Source organism: Hoplias malabaricus, chromosome 15, assembly GCF_029633855.1.
Source record: "Hoplias malabaricus isolate fHopMal1 chromosome 15, fHopMal1.hap1, whole genome shotgun sequence".
NCBI classification, from domain to species: Eukaryota; Metazoa; Chordata; class Actinopteri; order Characiformes; family Erythrinidae; genus Hoplias; species Hoplias malabaricus.
In genome coordinates, this window is record NC_089814.1 from 19,361,223 (window position 1) to 19,378,704 (window position 17,482).

The 17,482-nt window shown below is 42.3% G+C and overlaps 1 protein-coding gene across 1 annotated transcript; it reads right to left on the bottom strand.

Annotated features, from left to right (window-relative positions):
- Window positions 1-1,799: 1,799 nt before the first annotated feature.
- LOC136668031 (uncharacterized) lies at window positions 1,800-8,866 on the bottom strand. Its single transcript, XM_066645277.1, has 2 exons — window positions 7,766-8,866; window positions 1,800-2,746 (listed from the first exon to the last, which is right to left on the bottom strand). Exons 1-2 carry the CDS (start codon window positions 8,760-8,762, stop codon window positions 1,800-1,802), a joined length of 1,944 nt encoding a protein of 647 aa, XP_066501374.1. The 5' UTR covers window positions 8,763-8,866.
- Between the last annotated feature and the right edge of the window lie 8,616 nt (window positions 8,867-17,482).

Genomic DNA, 17,482 nt, shown 5'->3' on the forward strand with positions numbered 1-17,482 from the left:
TTAAAGTTACAAACACCTTTTAGGCAAACGATAATATAATTTTCTTCTTTGATACAAGACTCCATCTACTCAAAAAACCTTGGTTTCTACCCTTGTTATGAAGAAGAGGGTTAGCATTACACCTGTACCCTCTTCTCTCCATTGGTTGCCAGTGAAGATCTGGATTGATTTTATTGTTGATTTATAAGGCTCTACATGGGATGGCAAACAGCTAGAGCATTTTAAGTTGCAGCAACTAAACTCTGGAACATGGACGTTTTTAGACCTGTTTTAGGGGGGCCTACCCGGAATCACTGAGCACAAGGCAGGAACACACCCTGGAAGGGGAGCCAGTCCTTCACAGGCAACATACACTCACACCCTCACACCTATGGACAGTTGTGTAGCTAATCCATGCGGACACAGGAAGGACACACTAAACTCATCACAGACAGTCATCCGGAGCGGGATTCAAACCCCCAAACTCAGGTCCCTGGAGCTGTGTGACAACAACACTAGCTGCTGCGCCACCGTGCCAAACTTTATTGTAATTAATGATTTAAAAATAATAGTTATTTTAAACTGGTAATGCAGTATTTGCGAAAAAACATGAACAGATTCTGCTTTGTCATTGATAAAAAAGGCTACTGACAGGCAATGACAGTCCAGATGGCAGTTAGCTTAATAAATATCTGACAACAAAAATGTTTTATCTGATTTACTACAATCAAATAAGGATTTACAAGTGCAAACTGGTCCCCCGGTGTCGACATTTTGATTTCAGAATGTTGGCCATCCTACTTGTAACCGGTGGTTACGGATAAACAGAGACTTTGCGTTGTGTTTTTTTCCCGTTGAGGATTTATTCTGACAACAGAAATAAACAGCCTTTTAGTATTAGACAGGCAGTGTGTATCTCTTCTCTCCTCGTATCTCCTCTCTCCATATTACACATGAGTAAAAAGGGGCGCGCGGCAAGAGAAAGAAATGCACCTCAGAATGTATATCACATTAATGAATCAATTACAGATTAACGATAATGCAATAAATGATTAACTTAAAACGTATTAACTTAACAATTGCTAAGATTTCTGGATAGGGTGGGTACAGTCATGACGTCACTCTACTCTAAAGTGAATACATAAGAGTCTATCAGAGTTCATATTAAATTCCCCATACCTGACAACAGAAATAAACAGCCTTTTAGTATTAGACAGGCAGTGTGTATCTCTTCTCTCCTCGTATCTCCTCTGTGATTTTACATGAATATAAAAAAACCGTAAGAGATCAGAATTACTCTTAGCATAGAGCATACGGTGTGACAATAGCAATATGAAAATGGGCATATTTGTCATAAGACATACCATCATCAGAAAATATCTCAACATAATGATTAACAATGGACACATGAAGTATATAAAATAATTTGTTGACTTAAAATAATCTAGAAACATAGGATTACAAAAGATAAATTATGGAGTAAGCCTGAAACCTACCTCTCTGTCATGACATAACAGAAAGCTGACAGTCGCGGAACACAGTTAATAGTCCTTTTAATGTCGTTATCCAAAAGAGTAATCACAAGGCAGGCAAAGTTCAAAAACAGGAGCAAACAGTACCTCAGAGGATGGGCAAAAACCGTACTCAAAAACAGGCAGAGTTCGAAAACCAAAGAATACAAACAGTACCAAAAGGGACAAGGCAGGAGACGTAAATCGGGAACACAGGCAGGAAGTAGGCAACAAGAAACCGTCAGACAAAATACAAGGGAACGCGTTGTATGCATGGGAGAACCAAAGCAATACTCGGCAGGGAACAGTTCACTGAATGGGGTATAAATAGGGAGACAAACAGGTGTGAGTAATTAGAATTCTGGTGAGGGAGACCGGCGGGTAGTCATGTGACTGACAGATGCATTCTGGGAATTTGAGTCCTGAGATGTAGGCGTGACAGTACCCCCCCCCCCCGCCCGCCGAAGGCACCGGAGGAAGCCTGGAACGAGGACAGCCACGACGACGACCACCCAGGGGAACAGAGTTACCGGAGCTAGGGACGTCTGCACATGCGGAGGGCTGAGATTGACGTGGGTTTCTGGATCGAGACATAGAAAGGGATGGAGCGGGATTGGAGACTGATCCTCTCGGGCGACCTCTGGGATGGGGAGCCGGCTTCTCAGGATGGCGAGAGTGAAACGCCAACACGAGACCCGGATCGTAGATGTCCTTTGCTGGTACCCATGAACGCTCCTCTGGACCGTACCCTTCCCAATCAATAAGATACTGAAGAGTTCCTCCACGTCTAAGTGAATCCAGCACCTCTCGCACAGCATATGTGGAAGAGTCCCCAAAGTCCACTGCCGGGGGCGGAACGTCGTCGGGCTGCAACTCATTCAAAGGGCCTGGAACCACAGGTTTGAGGAGAGACACATGAAAGGAATTAGCAATACGGTATTGTGCAGGTAACTCCAACTTATAAGTAACTTCATTAATTTTACCAGAAATACAAAAAGGACCAATGTACTTGGGCAGGAGCTTCCTGCACCTCCCCTCAAACCTGATATCCTTTGTAGCCAACCACACCCTTTCTCCAATCTGGAATAACGGAGAATTCGATCTGTGCTTATCAGCCTGTTCCTTATATCGGGAAAGGGCCTCTGTGATGTGTAGATTAGTTTCTTCCCACACCTCCTCACTGCGTCTCATCCACGAGTCGACTGATGGAATCCCAGATGTTGCTGCAGTCCAGGGTGCCAACGGGGGTTGATAACCTAATATACACTGAAAGGGGGTGAGACCTGTAGTCGAGTTAACCAAAGAGTTTTGTGCTATTTCTGCCCACACCAAGTACTGGGACCAGTCTTGTGGATTCTCATGACAATAAATTCGTAAGAACTTTCCCAGCTCTTGATTAACCCGTTCACACTGGCCATTGCTCTGGGGATGATATCCAGAGGTGAGACTAACATTTACCCCTAAATGTTCAAAGAAAGCTTTCCAGACATGTGAAGTAAACTGGGGACCTCGATCGGATAAAATATCTTCGGGAATTCCATAATGACGGAATATGTGTGTATATATAGCTCTCGCTGTCTCCAGGGCCGTGGGTAATGAAGGAAATGGTATGAACTTAACTCCTCTAGAGAACCGATCAATGACTGTGAGGACTGTAGTACATCCCTCCGATAGAGGTAGGTCCGTGACAAAATCAAGCGCTAAGTGCGACCAGGGACGTTCTGGAACAGGTAGAGGCATTAATTTACTTGCCGGAAGAGTTTTAGGTGTCTTCGACTGAGCACAGACTGAACAAGATGCTACAAATTCATGTACATCCGCTCTTAATGACTCCCACCAATAACGTGCTAGAATAAGCTGTGTAGTGCGTCTCTCTCCGGGATGACCTGATGACAGTGACGAATGGGCCCAGGTAATCAGCTTATTACGAAATACAGGCGGTACATATGTTTTGCCTTCAGGACAAGCTTCAGATACTCCTTTTGACCTATTTTCCTGTGCAATCAGTTCGTCTAATTCCCATCTGATAGCTGCCACCGAAACGGAGGAAGGTAGTATAAACTCAGTTGATTCTTCACCTTTTTCCCCTAATTCATTCTGATTAAAACGAGAGAGCGCATCAGCTTTAAGGTTACGATTACCTGGCTGAAACGTGATGGAAAACCGGAACCGAGAGAAAAACAGCGACCACCTGGCTTGCCGAGAATTCATACGTTTTGCAGTACGAAGATATTCCAGATTCTTGTGGTCAGTTAGAACTGTGAAAGGATGTAGAGAACCTTCTAGCCAGTGTCTCCATTCCTCTAAAGCTAATTTTACCGCTAAAAGTTCTCTATCTCCGATGCCATAGTTTTGTTCAGCAGGTGATAATTTATGTGAAAAAAAGGCAATAGGGTGTAACTTAGGAAGTTCCCCACTACGTTGAGATAGTACCGCCCCTACACCCGTTTCCGATGCGTCGACCTCAACCATGAAGGGGAGTTCGGGGTTCGGATGTTTTAATATGGGAGCAGTAGTGAAAGCTGTCTTGAGACGTTCAAAAGCACCTTGGGCCTGAGCAGACCAACACAAACGATGGGGACTACCCTTCAGTAAGGCAGTAAGTGGGGCTGCAATAGAACTAAAGTTCCTAATAAACCGTCTGTAGAAATTCGCAGATCCTAAAAAGCGTTGAAGCTCTTTAACGTTAGTTGGGACTGGCCAGTTCACGACCGCCTCAACTTTCTGGTCGTCCATGACTATACCAGATACACTGATAACATATCCCAAGAATGAAATGGTTTGTTGGTGGAATTCACATTTTTCTCCTTTTACATAAAGGTTATTCTCCCTTAAACGCTGAAGCACCGGACTGACCTGTTTTATGTGTGTTTTAACATCTGGAGAGTAAATCAAAATGTCATCAATGTATGCAATTACAAATTTTCCCAACATATCCCTGAAAATGTCATTGATAAACTCCTGGAACACAGATGGAGCCTTTGCCAGCCCATAGCTCATCACTAAATACTCATAATGTCCCTTGGTAGTACTAAAAGCAGTTTTCCACTCGTCACCCTCCTTAATTCGAACAAGATTGTAAGCACTACGAAGGTCCAACTTGGAGAATATGGTAGCACCTCTAAGTTGCTCTAATGCAACCGGAATAAGGGGTAGAGGATATACAAATTTTTTAGTTATATCGTTCAGGGCACGATAGTCTATACAAGGTCTTAATCCACCATCCTTCTTTTTGACAAAGAAGAACCCCGAAGATATTGGAGACTTTGATGGACGTATAAACCCCTGTGTTAGAGCTTCTTCGACATACTCCTTCATGACTCTCTCCTCTTCCAAATTCAAAGGGTAAATACATGATTTAGGTAAGGTAGCACCTTCTACAAGTTCTATCGCACAGTCATACGGCCTATGCGGGGGTAGTTTAGTAGCTTTGGTTTTACTGAAGACTTCTAAGTATTGGGAATATACGGGAGGAAGTTTTACTGACATAGTTGACTCTGGACTCTCCACGGAAGTGGAATGGATAGAAATGTGTTTAAGGGCTAAACAGTTTGTTTGACAGAAGGGTGACCAGGATGTGATTTCGCGTTGGCTCCATGAGATCGCTGGGTTATGAATATCTAACCATGGTAGTCCCAAGATAATCTGAAAATCCGCCTTGGGTAATACCAGGAACGAAAGCCACTCGTGATGCAGGAAACTTGTTTGGAACCAAACAGGAACTGTCTCATGTGACATGAAATCTCCTCCAACGGGAAGGCCATCAAAAGCTCGGACTTGGATCTGTTTGCACAACTGTTTTGTCTTAATTCCCAGCCGGGTAACGAGGGATTGTTGAATGAAGTTTCCTTCGGCTCCAGAATCTATTAGCGCTGGAACGACAAGAGAAGTTCCTTGGCAGTACACTTTGACAGGTATGAGAAAGGATTTTGATATTAACCCTTTTGTGGGTACACTCACTAAGTTAGCATGTGAAGTCCTCTCCAGGTTTTGAGTCCGGACTCGCGGAGGACAGCGTGTACAATCACGACGAATATGATCAGATCCTCCACTGTATAAGCATAGTCCACCGTGGAGACGACGAAGGCGTTCCTCTTGAGAAAGCCGCATAGTATCGCATTGCATAGGATCCGAAGGAGGACTAGGACTGGGAGCTTGACTTTGTACCGGGCGGAAAGGAAAACCAGGAACGGATTGACGCTTGACAACGTCTTGTCTTTTACACTGTGTCCGGGGACGTTTCTGCAGGAGTTGGTCTAGGCGGATGGATAAAGAAATTAACTGATCCAATGTTAATCTGTCATCTCGACAAGCTAGTTCCGTGAGTATTTCTGGATTAAGACCATTCCGAAAAACATTAATGAGTGCAGGTTCATTCCAACCACTCCCAGCAGCAATAGTCCGAAACTCTAACGCATAAGCGGCAGCCGTTCGAGCTCCTTGCTTAAGTGTGAGAAGGATCTCACCACAAGAACGTCCCTCCGTAGCATGGTCAAAGACTTCACGGAAAGTAGTGACAAATTCGGGATATGTGTTATTGACTATATTGTCCCAAGTAGCGGTGGCCCACTCAAGTGCTTTACCAGACAGACGGGAGACCAAAAAAGCGATTTTTGCCTGGTCGTTACTGGGAGGAGAATTCTCAAAAAATATAGAACATTGCAATAAAAACCCGCTACATTTAGCCGGATCACCTTCAAAAATCTCCGGTTTACTGACAGGATAAAGAGAATTCAAACTGACAGACACTATAGGAGGACTGGGATTAGGGCTAGGAGCAGGAATACGAGCTATAAGGGCGTTCACACTCTCCAACACTTGTTTCAGCTGGAGCTGTTGACTCTGTTGTTGTTGAGCGAGAGAATCAACATATTGAGTCACACTAGCCAACATTTGCTGGTGTTGACCTAGCATCTGGCCCTGACTAGTTATAGCCGTTCTAACGGCATCTGTGTCCGCTGTCTGCATGGAGGCCGAGTATTCTGTCATGACATAACAGAAAGCTGACAGTCGCGGAACACAGTTAATAGTCCTTTTAATGTCATTATCCAAAAGAGTAATCACAAGGCAGGCAAAGTTCAAAAACAGGAGCAAACAGTACCTCAGAGGATGGGCAAAAACCGTAGTCAAAAACAGGCAGAGTTCGAAAACCAAAGAATACAAACAGTACCAAAAGGGATAAGGCAGGAGACGTAAATCGGGAACACAGGCAGGAAGTAGGCAACAAGAAACCGTCAGACAAAATACAAGGGAATGCGTTGTATGCATGGGAGAACCAAAGCAATACTCGGCAGGGAACAGTTCACTGAATGGGGTATAAATAGGGAGACAAACAGGTGTGAGTAATTAGAATTCTGGTGAGGGAGACCGGCGGGTAATCATGTGACTGACAGGTGCATTCTGGGAATTTGAGTCCTGAGATGTAGGCGTGACACTCTCCATATTACACATGAGTAAAAAGGGGAGAGGCAGGGAAGGGGGAGGAGTTTTATGAAGGAGAAGATACGTCAAAATACAGCTGCCCTATACCAAAAAAGACCACTTTAATAATAATAGCTTTGTGTAATTTTTTAGGTTGTAATACATATATTTTAACTCTGTTACGCCCACCCCCCAAAAATTACACAAACTCCCTAAACCGTAATATAATTATAAAGGAACAAAGTCATGTAATAAAAGGATGGGAAAAAAAGAGAGAAAGTGAAAAAAAATAATAATCTCTTCAGCTAGCATCACACCTGCTGTAAAACCTGTGTGTTTATCAACTCGAAAGCTACCTAATTAAAGGCTAATGGGGAACATACATACAGATATATAAGGTGCCTATTACACCTATGCACCCTCTGGCTACACCGAGACAAAATTTCAGAATGAAAAAGACTTCAACTATATTTGGCTTAGACATGAACCACTGTATGCTTTATTTCATGAGCCCCAAACAAACTTTCTAACTGGACCATGGATTCTATTAATTTGCATACTGGCTTTATAACTCTCCCGAATCTAGAAGTGAGATGATCATGAGTCTGATCAGGCATATCTGTATCCGTGGAATCTCTGGGACTTGAGTGAAATGATGGGTAGACACTGTCACTAGCATAATTAGCATACTAGCATACTAACTACCTGTTTGAGCCCTGGTTCTGGCGTATTTCGATCAGAAGGAGGAATTGGTTGCATCTGAGAAGTGTTGCATGGCTGTGAACAACAAGCATCATAAACAGGTTGTTGTGACTCATCCTGTTTGATAAGGGATTGGGTGACTGTTGCCAGACCTGGCCTACTTGCTGTAAATGACACCCGTGGGGCATGGGCTGTTCCTTTCCGTATGTCCCTCTGGTGGTCATCCAGCCTCTCTTGGACCTCAGCTGCAGTCCATTTTTCAGCAGACTTGAAAGAGAGAGATAAAGCAAGGTTCGGGTCTGGGCAATGAGATATAAACATCATCACAACTTCAGCGCTTGGGTCCTCCACGCTCTTACCCCTCCTCTTCAAACACTCATCCGCCACATCTATTGCTTTATTGATACGAATCCAGTATTCCATCACGCTTTCACCAGCCATAGGGATAGTATTATAGAAATCTCTCATAGGCATATTGGAGTATGTTAGCTCACTGAAGTGCCGTTTTAGAATATCAAATATAGAAGTTGGACTGCTGGAGTTTAGCAGTGTATTGCTACGTAAGGAGACTTTCACCATGTCTTTGGCTTTACCTGTCAGTCGGCTAATGATAAACTCACCAATCTCATCTTTCGCATAATTTACTCTGCGAAGATAGTTCATCATCATGTCCTCCCACTCATGGACAGAAAGGTTATCTGTTCCATCACCACGAAAGAAGGGAGGTGGCTTTATGTCTGATTGGACTGTTATGTTCAGCTTAGAAGCATCAATGAAAGATTGTGACTGCTGGCTCTGAGACCGGGGATGGGAATCTGTGTGTTGGTGCATGGTTTGGATACTGGCAGTGATGCTGTCACTTATCTGCTTCGCTAAGTCAGCCATGACACTACTTAAAACATCTGTGCTTATTATTTGGGATCGGGGCTGAGAAACTTCATGGCTAATGGGTGTAGAAACTGCTGCTGGGCCTTTATGACAATCTGACACTAACTGATAAACTGTGTCATCCTGATTTACTATAAAGGAAGATGCTGCAGGTCTGCCTCTCCCATAACCTGTGACTGATTGACCCCTCCCTATTGCAAATGTCACATTGTGAAAAAAAGGACTTTGTTCTTTAACATCAGTGCTATTAGTCCCCGACATACTGTGATCTTACACAATGAATGTATAAAAAAAATTAGACAAATATATCTATAGGCAAATAAAAATTAACACTTGACAGTCACCATCAGCATAAATGTAATTAACATCAACTCGAATGAAGCTTAATTACATATAACATGTATTCCTTTCTTACTTTCCCTGTCTGTTTAGAAACCTTAAGTCTTGTCACATATAGGAAAATATAAATAAATATATATATTATTATTATTTTTTTAAAGGATATTAGCAGATAACGTGACCAATTGAGTAAATACTTTCCCTCAGAAAACCGGAGATTTCATCTGCGTGAGCGCAGGATCATGTGCGCTGACAGCGGAGCAGGGAAGACAGTTCGTATCACACCCGGACCGAGCAGCGCGAGCAGGACGATAGCAACCCGCGGCGATCAAGCAAGCGATGATCCTCAAAATCCAGGACGGTCATGGCACCAAATGTAACCGGTGGTTACGGATAAACAGAGACTTTGCATTGTGTTTTTTTCCCGTTGAGGATTTATTCTGACAACAGAAATAAACAGCCTTTTAGTATTAGACAGGCAGTGTGTATCTCTTCTCTCCTCGTATCTCCTCTCTCCATATTACACATGAGTAAAAAGGGGCGCGCGGCGAGAGAAAGAAATGCACCTCAGAATGTATATCACATTAATGAATCAATTACCGATTAACGATAATGCAATACATGATTAACTTAAAACGTATTAACTTAACAATTGCTAAGATTTCTGGATAGGGTGGGTACAGTCATGACGTCACTCTACTGAACTTCACTATAATAGCATGAGCATATATATTTGCTAAAGTGAATACATAAGAGTCTATCAGAGTTCATATTAAATTCCCCATACCGGACAACAGAAATAAACAGCCTTTTAGTATTAGACAGGCAGTGTGTATCTCTTCTCTCCTCGTATCTCCTCTGTGATTTTACATGAATATAAAAAAAACCGTAAGAGATCAGAATTAGACTCTTAGCATAGAGCATACGGTGTGACAATAGCAATATGAAAATGGGCATATTTGTTATAAGACACACCATCATCAGAAAATATCTCAACATAATGATTAATAATGGACACATGAAGTATATAAAATAATTTGGTGATTTAAAATAATCTAGAAACATAGGATTACAAAAGATAAATTATGGAGTAAACCTGAAACCTACCTCTCCATATTACACATGAGTAAAAAGGGGAGAGGCAGGGAAGGGGGAGGAGTTTTATGAAGGAGAAGAGACGTCAAAATACAGCTGCCTTATACCAAAAAAGATCACTTTAATAATAATAGCTTTGTGTAATTTTTTAGGTTGTAAAACATATATTTTAACTCTGTTACATACGCACACGGTGTATGGGTAGTGTAGGGGGTGTAGTGAGTATCTTGACATCGAGTGTCATTTCAAGACAAAAATAAAGAAAATAAGGTTAACTGAATGCCTGTTACAATCTTTAATTTAACCTAATTGAAAAGCCACTAATGCACTAGTTGAAATAGCATTATGCTAGCAGAGCAAACCTGATTATTGATGAAAGTAAAGGAAGCCTGCTGAAAAAGCCAGTAAAAATGTTCATTCATTAAACACTGCAGTATTTAGGGCAGACTGAATTGATGTTTAGGTTCTTTCCTGATGTTATGACTGTACATTTTTAAGATACCTGTATATAACAAGTTAGTAGTTGTTCATAACTCAGCTTTGGTTTTCACCCTGTAGATGGGTATTAAATGTTCTATATAAAGGCAGGTGCTCCTTGCTTTGTTTAATCTGTACCTCGTCAAAAATATATGCTGCTGTGTGGCAATTACCCCAAGCCCCCTTGGTTAAAGCTTAGTCCCTCTAATCATTCATCTCTAGTGAAAGCCCTGCTTTGGAACAACCTTCCTTTTTACATAGAATTTTCTGCCACATTAGAAATTTTTTAGACAAACGTTAAAATCTTTTTCATTTGCCCAGGCTTTTAACATTTCATAGAGTATTATGTAAGGGGCTGCCCGTGCCATGGGCCTCCCACCAACAGGGGGCGACCACATCACAGGAACTGTGTTAATCAGCCCGATTGACAACAGCTGGGGCTTACTCTTTATTAAGCCTTCAGTCTGTGTTTTCAGTGCAGAGTTATGAGTTTGTAGAAACCAGACCTTTCTGGTAATTTGGTATTTCTCTCCAAAAGAAGCCTTTTGATATTTTTGTATTTTCAACCATTGGAGTTAATTCTACTCACAAGCCCTTTCTTTCTATCCTCCAGGAGTCTGGATAGCATTTTTTTGTTGGGACTTTTTGTCTTGCTGATTTGCTTTCTCCTGTACTTTTTCAAAAAAATAAAATAATAAAATAAATAAATAAATAAATAATTTTTCTCTCTTGTCTCCTTTTCTTTTACATCTGCTATCCTTCTCTTTTGCTTCACTGGTAGTCGCAAGCCCCAATACATATTTAAGTTAATCTATTTGCTTTTGGGTTCTTCACAATCAGTCAAATATCTGTACCGGATAGCTGTACCTTTACAGCAAGACTCTGCCACAATGAACCCAGCAGATAGAGCTGTTCTGCAGCAGGCTATTTCAGCTCAAGGGGCATGCCTGGGCAAACATGAAGAAGCTTTAGGGGAGCTGGAAAAATGCATGCAGGAACTGTCGCTGTGCAACAACTCACTTCCCTACCTCAGGTTCATACTGCATCTTCTGCTACACCAGTGCAGCCTCTTCCTGCTTCCACCTTTGAGGTTACACTCCCAGCCCCTAATAGATATGCAGGTGATCTGAGAGGATGTCGGGGTTTTTTGCTCCAATGCTCTCTGGCCTTTCAGCAAGCTCCCAACCAGTTTTCTTCAGAAGCTGCCAGGGTGGCCTACATGATCTCCCTGCTCTCTGACCGTGCTTTATCCTGGGCTACAGCCCTTTGGGAGGCTAATTCACCCGACTGTGCCACGTCAGGAAATTTTTCTAAAGCTATGGGACATACTTCTGATAGTCCTGTATTGTCCAGTGAGGCTGCCACTGCTCTCTTTAGTGTATGTCAAGGTTAACCGCTCAATAGCAGATTTTAATATCACCTTTCATGCTCTTGCCACAGAGAGTGGGTGGGATTCAAAGGCTCTCATGGCAGTATAACAATAAAGCCTTTGTGAAGAGCTTAAGGACCGTATGGCAGTCCATGAACCTCCTGCCTCATTGGAGGAATTTTATCAACTCGATCTGAGACTTGACAATCACCTGCAGGATCGTCGTCGAGCAAGTAAAAGGAGTCAACTTGTGCCTCCAGATTACCCATCTCGTACCAAATCCCCTCCCAGAGTGGAGGAGAGTGAACCCATGCAACTGGGTCATACCCACCTTACACCCCAGGAAGCCACGACCTGACGTTGTCTGGGTCTTTGTATGTATTGTGGGGGTAATGACCATAAATTGAATAAGTGTTCAGTCAGGCCATTAAAAGATCAGACCTACACCAGGCAGGGGGCTCTAGGGTAGGTTCAATTCTTGGCCCTTATTCAAGTGGCTTATTCTGACTGTGTCCATATTATGGGGAAAATCCTTCACTGAACAACGTGTTACAGCATTTGTTGACTCAGGTGCGGCAAGTAACTTCATGGACACAACTATGGCTCAAAACTTAGGTCTCTCTATTGAGTCTCTTAGCATGCCTCTACCGGTCTCAGCCATAGACAGCCTCCCTCTCCGCTCAGGAGCCGTAACCCAGCGAACTAAACCAGTTATACTCAAAGTGGGCCACCACACAGAGAATATTTTGACAAGAGCTCTTGAGTTGCCCATCATTTTAGGGTTCTCTTGGCTGCAGAGACACAATCCCCAAATTGACTGGCTCTCCAAATCCACCTGACATTGGAGACCCCACTGTCAGTCATCCTGTCTATGCCCAGGTACCCTAGAAAATCAGTACTTCCATAGATGTTCCGACTGGCTTAAGTAAGGTGCCTACTGTCTATCATGACCTCTGAGGTCTTCAGTAAACAAAAAACAGAGGTCTTACCACCATCGGAATTTCGACTGCACCATTGAAGTAGAACCTGGTACTACCCCTCCAAGAAGACGTCTCTTTTCCTTGTCTGGCGCAGAGAAAGAGGCTATGAAAAAATATATTCAGGAGTCTCTGGCACAAGGCTTCATCCTTCCTTCCACATCTCCTGCTGGTACAGGATTCATTTTCATAGGGAAGAAGGATGGGGGCCTGCCACCGTGCATAGACTATAGAGGACTCAATAAAATCACTGTCAAGTACCACTATCCCTTGCCATTGATGAACACTGCCTTTGAAACCCTACAGCAGGCTGCAGTGTTCACTAAATTGGACCTCAGGAGCGCTTATAATTTAGTGCGGATTCGGCAGGGGGATGACTGGATGACGGCTTTCATCACTCCTCCTGGCCACTGAGTATCTAGTGATGCCATTTGGCTTGATGAATGCTCCCGCAGTTTTCCAATGTCTCATTCATGAGGTCCTGCACGAGACCATTGGCCTATATGCTTTTGTTTACCTGGATGACATACTCCTTTTCAGAAAGACCTTAAAGGAGCATGTTATTCATGTCCACCATATTCTGCAATTACTCTTGGCAAACCATCTTTTTGTAAAACTGAATTTCAAGTACCGGTGGTACACTTCTTGGGTTTTATAGTGTCCAAGGGTAGTTTAGCTATGGATCCAGCCAAATTGAAAGCAGTGGCTGAGTAGCCTCACCCTACTACTCTCCATTTGGTCCAACGCTTTCTGGGATTCGCTAACTTCTACCGTTGGTTCGTCAGAAACATTGGTTCAGTGGCCACTGCTCTTACGGCTTTGACTCGTAAGAGAACAGGTCCCTTTTAGATGGACTGATGAAGCCCAGAAAAACTTGAGGAGATTAAGCACAGACTAATAACTGCCCCAGTCTTGCGTCTTCCGGATCCTAACCTCCCCTTTGTAGTGGAAGTTGATGCCTCTGACACAGGGGTGGGTGCTGTCTTGTCACAACGCTCGGGTTCAAACAAACTTCACCCCTGCATCGCCTTTTCTCACTGTCTAAGCCCTGTTTTGACTTCACCTTGTCCTACCGTCCAGGTTCTAAGAAAGTCAAACCAGATGCCCTCTCAAGACAGTGGGAAGAATCCTTTGTTTTGCCTCACACTCCTATTCTCCCTCCTGAACACATCATTTGTGCTACTACGTTGCGAGATTGAAGGAGTGATAGAAACTGCCCTACAAAATGAACCTGATCCAGGTGGAGGTCCTGCAAGCAAACTATAAGTACCCTCTGCAATCTGAGGTCAAGTTATGCTTTGGGGACATACCAGCCCTGTCTCAGGATATCCAGGAAGCACACGCACCTTGGAATTCCTACAAAGATGATTTTGGTGACCCAACATGGCAAGAGGCATCCGGCAGTTTGTAGCAGAATGCGACACATGCTCGCAATAAGGAACCCAGGGTCAAATCATCAGGATTGATGTCAGTTCTGGAAAGCCTCCTGCTCTTCTCTGGGGGCTTCTGTTAGCTTGTCACCTAGGTATCATCCTCAATCTAACGGTCAAACTGAAAGGGTTAACGAGGACCTGGAACGAACCCTGCGGTGTTTAAGATCCACTAACCCTGCATCTTGGGCAGATCACTTATTGTGGGCAGAATATGCCCACAACACTTTCTGGAACTCATCTCTGGATATTTCCCCATTCGAGTGCCAGTTTAGTTATCCACCTCCCTTATTTCCCGATCCAGTCCTCAACCACAGCCCTGTCAGCCACCCAGATGGTACATCGCTGCAGGACAGCCTGGCGATGGGCTCATGCCACTTTGTTTAAGCAATGTAGGGCACGTAAGATTGTGGCGGATCATAGATGGAGACTGGGACCTTCCTTTTATCTGGGTCAGCGTGTGCTGTTGGCAACCAAAGATTTACCGCTCAGGGTTCCTAACAAGAAACTGGCACCTCGATACATCGGACCAATCAAAGTGGTTCGGTGTATTAGTCTGGTATGTTGTAATTGCTGTCTTCCCTTAGAATCAACCCTACATTCAATGTCTCCCACTTAAAACCCTATCTCTGCATCACAGGACCTTCATGTACTGTGCCACCTCCTCCACGCATGGTGAATGGCTCTCTGGCCTATACGGTCAACAAGATATTGGACTCCCGCAGAGTACATGGTCGAGTCCAATACCTAGTTGACTGGGAAGGATATGGTCCCGAAAAACGTTCTTGGGTCCCTGCGAATCATATTCTGGATCCAGATCTCATTCGGACCTTTCGGTGCAATCGGGTGCAACCCTTTATTAAGCCTTCAGTCTCTCTTCATTGCAGACTTTTGAGTTTGTAGCCAGACCTTGCCGGCAATTTGGTATTTCTCTCCAAAAGGAGTCTTTTGATCTTCTTTTGTATTTTCAACCCTTGGATTTAATTCTACTCACAAGCCCTTTTTCTTTCTATCCTCCAGGAGTCTGGAGAGCATTTTCCTGTTGGGACTTTTGTCTCGCTGATTTGCTTTCTCCTGTACTTTTTTCTAAAAAAAACAAACAAACTATTTTTCTCTCCTTTTCTTTTTCATCTGTTATCCTCCTTTTGGTTCCCTGGTAGTCACAAGCCCCAATACATATTTAAGTTAATCGATATGCTTTTGAATTCTTCACAATCAGTCAACCACTCTGTATCTGGATAGCTGTCCCTTTACATATTAGTTGTATTAATTGCTCTGTTTCGTCTGGTCTCCTTAAAGTTTTCCATTTAACCAAATGATCTTATATCTGCTAGTGTCTACACCCAACTGCCTTTTGCCACTCAAATAACTGACCATTTGGTTGCACCGATCTTATTTAGCAGGCCGTTATTAACAAATAACCATGAGTTCCTAGGAAAAAAAGACATTGTTGGTAGGGCATATCTGTATAAAGTCCCAGTTCATGTTTTGAAATTAATGATGTCTTTACACAAGCAGATCACACATGCTGAATGCACCAATGCACCATTTGGTGATAATCTGCTGTCCTTGCCTATCCCTAACAGACAATATTTGGTGCAGAAATTGCCCCAACAAAGGTAGAAAGGAAGAATGGGACAAAATGACACAAAAATTACTCTTGAATAGCTTGAAGACCTAGCGGTGATCATAATGCTGATTTAAATGAAGATGATGATCAGTGTCACTGACACAAAGCACATTCAAAGCATTAAACATATCGAGTTCACTATCTACTGAGTAATTAATCAGTACTCCTTGGTTGTTAATAGGAGTGATTTTAAATATTAATGCAGCACCAATCATTACTTCTTGCTTAGTCCCTGCATAGTTACCTATTAACTTCCAAACGATATTGTAAAGTGTTAAGATCACATGAATGCAATTTGTTCGTGACTTGCCAACAAGAACGACCTGAAAGTTCCATCATTTACTGCAGCATCAGGTATTTGCTCTCGCAAGGTAATATCTCTGTTGTTCTACCATGAGTTACTCAGACACAGCAGAACTGTTAGTGTTTTTAAAGTCATCGGTGTCAGTGCTGGACTGAGTAGTCCACCAATTCAAAATGTCCAACCAGCAGCATTCTGTGGGTGGCATCCTGTGTTCACTGATGGACTTGAGGATGACCAAAACAAACTGTACTGCAAAAGATGAGTTGCTCTCTTTAAATTTACATTTCCAAAATGGACAAAAAAATGTATGTGTCTAACAGGGTGGACAGTGAGTGAACACAACAGCAACTGCTGTTTTTGATTTGCTGTACCACCACCCAAATCATACCTGCTCTGTGATGGTCCTGACCATTTGAAGAACTGGGTGAAATAAGAAAGTGATAAGAACGTATGCAGAGAAACAGGTGGACTACTGGCTATAAATACAAAGTGCTCCTGTATGGTCTGAGCAAGATATTAGAATGTTTTTTCAGCTTTAAAATGTAAATATATGTAAAAATATCTTAATATTGTAATACAAATATATCAGATTGTTGTCTTGACATTATGAAATGAAAATAAATTTGAATTATTTTTTATTTTATTCAGGCAGATGAGAGGGTGCAGCCAAAGCAGTTAGGAACTGAGGCAGAAGTGAGATTGCAATGGCAAAACTGTGAAAAGCTTAATGAGCCTTAGTTAGACTGTTAAATATGCTATTGAAATTTTGAAATTAATCTTTACCCTTAACATAATTGTGTGTTGTGTGAATTTTTTTAACATATGAACTTTAATTTTTATGATAAAAGCAATGTGATTATCAGCTTTGTTCTGGAAACAGGTCAAATATTAGATTTCAAACCATCCCCAATTTGCCCCCTCAAAAATTAAATATTAAATATGCCATAAGCCCAGTGTCTTTACACACCACTCTTTCAGATGTCTGCATTTCAGCTAAATTTACAACCTCCTTCATAACTATTGTATATATTTAAAACATCTGTGACGTTCCTCTTATTTTTATTGCTGGTTTTATTTATTTTCTTATTTGTATGCAAGGCCAATTCCAATGGTGTTTTGTGTTTTTTAATGGTGATTTAAAATTCAGCAGAAATACATATTACAGTTTGCTTTTGTTTGATGTTAACACACTTCTGTTTTTGTTATATGTACAAATGCCTGTATGGTAAAAACATATTTCTTAATTTGTGATTATTATGCAATATCATTTTAATGTCTTTGAGCATAAATTACAATGTATGCAATCAAATTAAAAGCATGATTTTATATACATATTATGGTTGTAGTTTAGTCCTGCATG

Excerpts from the sequence above, each read along its gene's own strand:
- LOC136668031 (XM_066645277.1), bottom strand. The coding sequence starts at position 8,762 with ATGTCGGGGACTAATAGCACTGATGTTAAAGAACAAAGTCCTTTTTTT. Across the intron at positions 2,747-7,765 it reads ATTTACAGCAAGTAGGCCAG|GTTATCAACCCCCGTTGGCA; the intron begins GTCTGGCAACAG and ends AGTGTATATTAG.